This window comes from Trichomycterus rosablanca, chromosome 23 (assembly GCF_030014385.1).
Source record: "Trichomycterus rosablanca isolate fTriRos1 chromosome 23, fTriRos1.hap1, whole genome shotgun sequence".
NCBI lineage: Eukaryota > Metazoa > Chordata > Actinopteri > Siluriformes > Trichomycteridae > Trichomycterus > Trichomycterus rosablanca.
This window is the reverse complement of record NC_086010.1, coordinates 17,181,641-17,191,120: the sequence shown is the minus strand read 5'-3', so window position 1 is coordinate 17,191,120 and position 9,480 is coordinate 17,181,641. Positions and strand designations below refer to the sequence as shown.

Below are 9,480 nucleotides of genomic sequence, written 5' to 3'. Positions count from 1 at the left end.
CCCGCCGCGATCCTGACCAGAAAAAAAGCGGTTAAAGAAAACGAATGAAAACAATTAAAGGTAATATGAGGTTTAATTTTCACAATCTGGCAACACGTTTAAAGGAAACAGGGCAGGTTACAGTCGGTATGTATTCATTCTCAAAGCATTCAGAGATTTCTTTATTATTGCTTTAAAATTATATATATATATATATATATATATATATATATATATATATATATATATATATATATATTTATTAAAAGTAGTTTTTTTATTTCTCAGCGAATAGAAGGAACCCAGAGAAAATTGTGTCATCATCATCATCTGCATAGAGTCCATTAAAAAACTGTCCTCCCATAACCTGAAGCCAAACCTTATCCCCAGCCTGCAGATGAAGAACGGTGCCCCCTGCTGCCTGGTCCTCACTGTTTTGGTAGTTGTCCATCGTCTGGATGATACTTTGGCCGTTTTTCATGAGGGCCACTCGGACGTTTTGTGAGAAGACTGTGATATGGTAGGTAAAATAATACGCTCCAGAGAAGGCACAAGTAAAGCGCCCAGTCTCTTGGCTGTAGTGATTCTGGCTGTTGTAAATGATTTTATCGAAGCGGATGGGCGTGTTACCGGCTGGTAGCTTGCTTTGCAAAGTCAGACCAACAGAAAAGGCACTCTTCGGGGTCTCGAACGTGTCTCCCTGCGGACCTTTCTCTCCATTTTCCCCCTTTGTGCCCTTCTCACCACGGTAGCCGATGCTGCCTTTCTGACCTGGAGGGCCGATCTCCCCCTTATGTCCTGGTCTTCCTGGGGGTCCCAGAGGGCCTGGAGAGCCCTTTTGTCCTTGGTTTCCAATGCTTCCCTGAGGCCCTTCAGGTCCCTCAGCTCCTACGTCTCCTTTAATACCTTTCGGACCTGGAATTCCGATTTCACCCTTTGCACCTTTGAGACCGAGCGGCCCTGGAAAGCCTTGGGGCCCCATTTTACCTGGTGAGCCTCTCTCACCAGCATCTCCACGTTGTCCTTTCTGCCCGTTTATGCCTAGCAGACCTGCCAAGACACCAAAAGTTCATCATCTTCATCATAAACCAGACATACAGTATATGTTAGACTTGTAATTAATCAGAGCTTCATTGCTGATTCATGGATACATGGAGAATTTTCTCATTGTCCTGACTTTGTCATACCTTATTGCCAACTGTATGCAAAGTAATTAGTGTAGCTAATGTATTGTTTAGCATTTTTCATGTTCTATAATGCCATAGTAATGTACTCAATAAAAGCTATGAGAAATATCACCAGGTTCTCCTTTATCTTTTAGTCCAGCCATTTCTGTTGCTCCGCAAGTCCCAATATCACCTAAAAGATAAAAAAAATAGTGTTCTTTTAAACCCTGTAAATAGCCTGTGAGAGCATTTAGTCATGGAACCAGTGTAGATTTCTACATACACTTGCAAATACTTTGTTTCTAGATTAACAACACAGAGACGTTTGTTTAAAACACATGACATTTACCTTACATTACCTGTAGCTGATGATCAGACTTGTACAAAGCTGAGAAGATGCTTTCCTCTATTCTGGAATAACCTTAATTAGATAACGTCTCAACAGGGTTAAAATTTGGACTCTGATTTGGCCATTCCAAAAGATTTCTGTTAAGTATGAGGTGACAAATCACTACTATGACATTCTGCTAAGTGGCTTAGGCCCTAATAGAACACTGTATTGTTTCTGCCAGAATGTTTGTCCCATGGATTAATGGACAAGTCTATACAAATGCTTTTCTTGTGGGTACAGCTTTATGTGCACCACTACGACCCCAATGTCCTATTATATCTCATTAATGTAGCTCCTCACTTTAAGTTAGTCATTAGTTCGCAGACAGAAATGATTAATTTATGTATTTAATAATAAACTGTCAATTAAAGTGGAATTTATTTATTTAAGTACAATATTCTCACCTGGATTTCCTTTATCACCTTTGGCTCCGTCCCGACCGTCGCGCCCAGGCTGTCCGTTGTGTCCCGGACTACCTGGTATTCCCGGGTGTCCACACACACATCCATCATTCTTTCCAGAATCTTTCTTCTCTGTGGCATTCACTTCCACCACAAGGAGGAATATGAACAAATGTCTGCTAGAGAACATCATCTGAACGACCAGATCTGTTCTGTTTAAAATCCACGCTTCAAAAAGTCGCCTAGAAAATCTGCACTTACTGCTCAGTGAACAGGTCCACAAGGTACCTGTTGTATTAGTATTTGTTGCATTTGTATTAGCATGTGAAACCGGTTCTTGCATATAAATAGATATAAATGTGGACAATGATCAACTAAGAATGTCCTAGAAATTTCACCTTGGTCGGACACAATGCTGCATACAGGTAAAGTCGAACGTTTACGGACACATAAAGGACATACATGTTATAGCATTCTTTATTATTATTATTATTATTCTTTCTTTGCTTTCATAAAATATATATTATTTTTATAATTGTACTGGAGGTTTTCCAAAAATATGCAGCATCAAATATTTTCTTGTGGAAAATATTGGAACGTGTGAGTCTGTACATAATCAAGCAGGCTTTACATTGGCATGAGCCTAGAGGCTGCCATGCAACATATACCCAGCTGTATGTTTTTCTTTGTCCATATGATTAGTGGCAAATTAAAGATTTCATTCAAGCTCATGGCCTACAGTTCTTGTGCTGCTCTCCAGTTCACACCATCAGCTTTTGGTGTGTCTGGTAAGGGTCGTCATTCCTGAACTGGGTTTGAATTAAGTGACATGACTAATGGTGTTTGACTAAATTGCATTTGACATTTTATTGCTCTTTAAGATTGGATGTGGGTGTAATAAAATCATTGTAGTGTTAAAGTGACCGTAAGTCAATGTTGTTATTCTTTCTGAATGACAGAATGCTTGTTAAGCAACCATGCATATGCAATTGCTATATATTTATGATTTAGGCAGATCAGGTTGGCAGGATCGATGTTAAATGGCAGTGACTTTTCCAGTGACCCCATATATAATACAGATCCAATTAAAATCAACCTTTTAGCTTAGCGACCACGTCTATAAACAGATCTGATATCTGTTTTGTGAACCCACATTTCTCCAAGGTTTCTAAGCTTTCCTCAAGGGTCCTCAAGTTCTCTGTATATTAAGCTAGAGGACCCAGAGGATGTGCTGTACCCTGTTGTTCTTACTTGTGTACCTTTTGAGAATAAAACACAACGGTTAAATGGCTTTTTCATTTACATTTACATTTTACATTTTCGGCATTTAGCAGATGCTTTAATCCAAAGTGACTTACAGTGCTGTGACAGTATATTGTGTAAGCAATTGAGGGTTAAGAGCCTTGCTCAAAGGCCCAACAGTGACAACCTGGCAGTGGTGTGGCTTGAACTCCAGTCCAGTACCCAAACCACTAGGCTACAACTGCCCTGCATCATATGATATTTACATTTACGGCATTTAGAAGATGCTTTATCCAAAGCAACTTGCAATTATTACTGAATACAATTTGAGCAATTAAGGATTAAGGGCCCTGCTCAAGGGCCCAACAGTGGCAACTTGGTGATGGTGAGGCTTGAACCAGCAACCTTATGATTCCTAGTCCAGTACCCTAACCCCTGAGCAACCACTTTAAATCGTTTGACATTTGAATTTGCCGAGATGTCAAGAGTTGAAGCTTTTAGTTCTTGATTAGATTGACCGGAACCAAATTGACATTTTTAAACATACTAAACTGTGCATTTAGGGGCGGTGGCGGCTCCGTGGTTAGGTCACTGCTGACTGTTTTGTTATATTGTATTATATTACATTCTATTATGTTATTAAATGTTTTACTTTATGAAATTACAGTTGTTACATGACAAATGCTGGTCGACAGAAGAAACCAACTCATCCAGCTTAAGAAGTGTTCTGTACGTTTACAGCTGTGTAACTGTATGGAGCGTCGTTGTCATATTTTGTGCTTTATAATGCAGCACACGTTTTTCAGTCGAGTCTGCAGGCATGCCAGTCTAGCAGCCACACCTTTCATGATATCTATAAGGCGACAAGCCTTGCTTAAAAAAGTCATTCATACCCAAGCATTGTTACATCACCTTTTTAAGATTTTTGATTCGTTTATTTGTTAACATTTTACACACAAGAGAGTCAAAGAGAACCAAAATCTGGTACCCTTAGATTTTAGGATGTTAGTTAGAGGACTGTTTATTGTCTATATGCAAGAAAACTGTGTCCATTCAAGTATGCCCTTTTATTAGCATTTTCATCAACCATCAACAAAACAAGTAAGCATCATGATAAACAGACTTGACACAAATGTGACACCTCTCGGAATTATGGCTTCCCATAATTCTCTTAATTCTAAGTATTTTAAGTTGTTGGTACAGCAAAAAAATATGGTCTACATTTACAAGTTGTACAAGGGGAAGTTTGAACATGTTTAAATGAGAATGTTTAAACAATATTTAATGCAACTACATCCAAAAACACACATCACTGTATGAAACACATACCTATCCTAGCACATTTGGTGCCCCTGGCAAGATTCATCTGTGCTGTTGAACTGTTACTCCTGTACAGTTTAAGTCAGAAGTTCAGAAGTGTCGGTTGAAGGAATTGGGATCGGGATTGGCTATACTGCTTTAGGAGATTAGCAAATAGACATGCTTTAAAGAGCATGCCAAGGACCAGATTTGACATGATACAGTACAGTAGGATGTGGTCTTAGAAACACTAGTAGCTGTTTATATTTTAATAAAAACACACTGTGTTTTTTTATGATTACAAACATGTATGTGTACCACCAAATAAAATCAATTTGCTACTTTAGACATGCTAGTAAATATATTCTGACTCTATGCGTGAAACTTCCAGACATGTTTAATAGACACTACAGACTACAGACTTGGCCTCTGACATTAAAAGTGCTCTACCTCATCAAGCCGACTCCATCATTACAGAACCTTGCCTCTTCTCAGAAATCAGGTCTTCTGGGAGTTAATACATCCCACGCTAAACACCTCGACACCGGTTTACATGATTTGGCGATGCATGCCATACCCCGTCATGCCAGACTGGGACGCTCCACGATTGCTCCCCATCTGCAGACTGATCTGGTTCTGGCCCTGTCGCAGCTGCTCTTCAGAAAACTCCCGCCGGTTGGACTGAGACTTCCTGAATTGAAAAGTTAACGCAAGAGTGAGATTCAGTGAGGTTCAACCAGACAGGATTAAACACAGAATGTGTACAGAATTATCCTGGCTCACCTGTAGAACCAGTCTCGGTTCCCGCGGTAATGCCCATCATCCTTGGTGACTGCTAAGCTCCCGAGAGCCATCAGAGTCCTCTGGACAGCAGCCATGTCCTTTCCTAGAGGCAAATGAAATAATATATGCTGTGATTGGAGGTAGAAACTAAACTCTGGCACACGTTTGCATGTTTAGTAGAGTCGGTTTGGCAGTAATGTTGCCTTAGCTCATAGGGGGGTGGCTTGGGTGAGACTTGCTACCCCTAACATTAAACTGGCTGTATGTGCCACCCTAACATTTATTTTCCTGTTGTTTCCATTGCCAGGTGACCAGTACTGTATCTAAGTACCCATCCTAAATTTGGTTACCCTTCTTGACCAGAGACCAAGCACACCAAAGCAGGCTGTATGAGTGGAGGAGAAAACAGTGCCAGCCATTGATTGGTTAAACAAAATGACCACTGAACCGAGAGAATACAAGAGCCATATTTAAAACCATCTCCAATAGATAGCTCCAATTAAAGCTGTTCCGTTGTTGATGATGCTATTGTTTATGGTTACCCTACCATATTTATTCTCATTGTCTGGAGGACAATGTTCTCCCTGCCTCATCTACATCACTGGATAATAGCACATTAGATGTGGTAAAGATAGTTCTATACACGCCCTGGCCACCCCAACTGGCCAACCCATTTACAGAACTTAGAAGAATACAGAATAATTATAAATAATATAAACAACAGCCCTGGAATAGCTGATGAATATTTGCATGTATTACATGTAGTCAGTGTCCATCTATGTGTTTGGGGGAGGGGGTGTCAACAATATTTCATCACCGTACCTTCCCATAAATCTACAGTCTGAAAGACGTCCGTGGTGATGACTCCATAGGCTTCAGCTGCCTGGAGGAACTGGGAGATCTTCTCCATTTGCTTAAAAGCCATCTGAGTCTCCTGAATCTTCTTAATGGGTTCCTTACCACGTGGGTACAGACTGTTGATGAGTCTACAAAGGATCTGCAGAATATGACAGGACATCAATGTGACGTGACATTTATATAAAACTGACAGTGAGACTCCTTTGAGTTGACCTACTGTGCCATCCATGAGCCACTTTTGGAAGTTCTCCCTCCCTGGTTGGGGTCTCTCCAGGCTTCCTCCACACTGCGCAATGATCCAGTCCACTAGTCGAGCCTCCAGCTCAGGATCATATTTTTGCTCGATTTTCTCCTGCACTTCCCGGCTCAGGCCGTAAGTTGGGCCTCGGTTTGCCATGATTTCCTTTTTTTTTTGACTCTTCAGGAGCTAAAATGTTAGACACAATCCAGTATGAGAAATAATTTAAATATATGAACTCATAACAACTGCTGTTTTATTATTATTATTATTTTATATATATTTTTGACATTAGTTAAGCAACGTTTTGCACAATTGTATCTTGTATCATTAGGATGATGGTTAAATGTGATGCTGTTATTATTTGTAGTGACAGATTTACAGCAGAAGGGGTGTGGTCCAGGCGGCCCTTTTGATCTAGGTTGCCAGATTGACTTTATTCCCTTAACATTGCTTTACATTTATGTACTGGACTAATTTATTTTATTCCTAACCTGAAATAAGTCAGTTGTAATTGGTTAATTTATTATTGATTTTGGTTTATCCTTGTAATTCAGACGGACTGTTATTATAAAGAAGGAAGGTAAAGAAATAACACAAAGATAAAGATAAAGAAATAAAACAAAATAGAATAAAACATTAAATAATAATGAAACACGAAAATAAATAAAATGAACTAAGAACGAAAAGGTAAATGTAATATAAACGTTATAAAACGTATGAAAACGTTGTTTTATAAGGCTTTGTAGGATTGCATGCATTTAAATATACATGGCAACCCTTGTTTCACTGTCCTAAAGCATATGGGAAAATCCTGCAAGACAAATGTGCACTTGCTTAATTTAAATGAGTATATGCACCAATATATAAGGTTTTAAATGTATTTATATGTATAATAAATATATAAATTAAGACAAATCAGTTTATTATTGTTGCTGTAAAGGTTTTTATTAGTACAGTACATAGTTTTAGTGGGATGATATTTACCAATCTGGCAACATTCATCACTGCTCCAAAGTACATGAGAAAAGCCAGATCGTTTATGAACAGTATGTGCTTTAGTTTTTAATTACAAAAATGAGGACATGACAAATCAGGAGAAAGCAGAAATTAATAAAATTAACAAAAAAGTGATGTAAATTACAAATAGCCTATATTTTAAAATCATAACTATCTGACTAAATGTGAATGGATGATGTCTGTGTTTGCATGCTGGTAGTAAATGTATTATTATGTGATGTACTAACTTGTGGCAGCATATGAGGCAACATTTACACGTGGTACATTTTAATAAGGAATCCTACAAAACATGAGAAGCAACAGCACCAGAGTATTCCAAACTCTCCTATAATCTCTGATATGCAATATTTACCAGGAGTAAGAGAGACTCACCGGGGTGGATGGATGGGTGCTGCTGCTGCTGGTGTGCTCTTGGTGCTCAGTCCTGCGCACTGGGTGGATGGGTAGATGGATGCTGCTGGTGTGCTGTTGGTGCTCAGTCCTGCTCACTGGCTGGGTGGGTGGATGGATGGAGACTGTACTGATGAGTCCATGCAGCGCGGGGTGGGGTCGCGCGGACACGCACTCCCGACTGCACGAGCCCCGTTATATATGCACGCGTCACCACAGTGTCCCGACAGACGACGGACCAATGGCAGATCCTGCATGAACAACCGATGTGCATGCATGACACACAATAGTGCATGCACCGAGTCTCATGCATAGAGTAGCTAGACAGAAGTTTGGGAAGAATCCAGGAGCTAATGGAGACATTATGCATACAGATCTGCACATCACTTACAATCCAGGCTCGAAAAATAGTAGATTTTTGGGGATAACAACTGTCTCCAAAGGTCAGTTGTTAAAATGTATAAGATGAGGTGTGGGTTGTAGAGATACCCTATATGTCTCTGCATTTTTGTGACATCACAATTAACAATTTAGTATTTAAAAGCTTAAATATTTCCAATAATCATCTGGGTGCATCAACAAATGAAGACAAATAAACACACATCCAAATCATGCTATTACAATCAAGCACAAGTAAGATTAATTCACCATGTTTTATGAATATGTGCAACATGTAATCAATTATTATTTATTCTTTAGTTATCAAATGTGCTGGAATACCAGTAGCACACAAAAAGAGAACAAGACATCACTTAGGTTTGTTCCCATCAGTAACAGTGAGCCAGGCCCAGCCCCAATTAGATTACACCCATTAGTGTGTAGTCGATCGCATCCGCCCAAAATAGCAGTGTACACTACAGTGTATGCAGAATGAAAACTAATCACTCTTCTGAATAAGTGTTCGAATACACGGGGTTGCCGGTTCATCCAAGGACACTACCATATAGGAATACAATTACTAACTGTAGCCTGTCTGATGCCAGGTAGTTTGTTAGAGCCCTCTAGTCTATTTAGTAATGGAACCACCACAGAACTCCAGTAAGCAGAAGGTATACGGTCAGGTGTTCACCTACTTTTGATCATATTGTATTGTATAACAAATGTGTTTTGTTAAATAATCTACTCAAGCAAGGGTTAACAAAAATCTCACACTGTTATGCCCGTGCTAACTCAAGCACAGCTAACTCAACCGTGCCAGTGGTGACTGAATAAAAGGTCATTCTGGTAGTTAAAAATGAGATTAGCCTCCGAGCTGAACGACTGATCCATGCTTCGCTGAACACAGTCTATCCTAATCACGTTAATATACAACCTGGTGATTCCTGCCTTAATATTTCTATTAGATACGGCACAGAAATATAACAATCAAAAGGTCAGACTTGATTTGACTTGTATCTGATGGTCACATAGAAAAATGATTCATGGGTCAGTTTAGGATTATCTTCGGATAGGGATTAGCCACAAAAACAGTGTAAATGGACCAAAGAGATCAAAAAATGATGCTGATCATATCTCTGCTTGAGAGGCAACCGTGTCCTGAACCTATAAAAGGGATTTTTAGTGAAGTCTCACTTTCTGACCAGTCCTCACAAGACCACATTTGCGATTGACAACGCTGATATCTGCTTCTCCATGTTAAATAAACTACGAGGACTCTTCAAAAAGTTCCCAGCGTCGTACCAATGTTTTAATGCATCAGCAAAATGTTTTGGG

The 9,480-nt window shown here is 39.5% G+C and overlaps 2 protein-coding genes across 2 annotated transcripts; both read right to left on the bottom strand.

Annotated features, from left to right (window-relative positions):
- Positions 1-256: 256 nt before the first annotated feature.
- c1qtnf9 (C1q and TNF related 9) lies at positions 257-2,401 on the bottom strand. Its single transcript, XM_062985227.1, has 4 exons — positions 2,361-2,401; positions 1,941-2,149; positions 1,279-1,338; positions 257-1,029 (listed from the first exon to the last, which is right to left on the bottom strand). Exons 1-4 carry the CDS (start codon positions 2,399-2,401, stop codon positions 257-259), a joined length of 1,083 nt encoding a protein of 360 aa, XP_062841297.1.
- A 2,401-nt stretch (positions 2,402-4,802) lies between these two features.
- tagln3b (transgelin 3b) lies at positions 4,803-6,516 on the bottom strand. Its single transcript, XM_062985566.1, has 4 exons — positions 6,337-6,516; positions 6,084-6,258; positions 5,262-5,364; positions 4,803-5,169 (listed from the first exon to the last, which is right to left on the bottom strand). Exons 1-4 carry the CDS (start codon positions 6,514-6,516, stop codon positions 5,028-5,030), a joined length of 600 nt encoding a protein of 199 aa, XP_062841636.1. The 3' UTR covers positions 4,803-5,027.
- Between the last annotated feature and the right edge of the window lie 2,964 nt (positions 6,517-9,480).

What these genes read in the sequence shown, in the direction of transcription:
- c1qtnf9 (XM_062985227.1), bottom strand. Translation starts at nt 2,401, where the DNA reads ATGTATGTCCTTTATGTGTCCGTAAACGTTCGACTTTACCT. An exon ending in AGGTGATAAAGGAAATCCAG is followed by an intron (nt 1,339 to 1,940) that starts GTGAGAATATTG and finishes TTTATCTTTTAG; the next exon opens with GTGATATTGGGACTTGCGGA. An exon ending in AAAAGATAAAGGAGAACCTG is followed by an intron (nt 1,030 to 1,278) that starts GTGATATTTCTC and finishes GTGTCTTGGCAG; the next exon opens with GTCTGCTAGGCATAAACGGG.
- tagln3b (XM_062985566.1), bottom strand. Translation starts at nt 6,516, where the DNA reads ATGGCAAACCGAGGCCCAACTTACGGCCTGAGCCGGGAAGTGCAGGAG. An exon ending in GACTGTAGATTTATGGGAAG is followed by an intron (nt 5,365 to 6,083) that starts GTACGGTGATGA and finishes ATTTGCCTCTAG; the next exon opens with GAAAGGACATGGCTGCTGTC. An exon ending in AACCGAGACTGGTTCTACAG is followed by an intron (nt 5,170 to 5,261) that starts GTGAGCCAGGAT and finishes TTTTCAATTCAG; the next exon opens with GAAGTCTCAGTCCAACCGGC.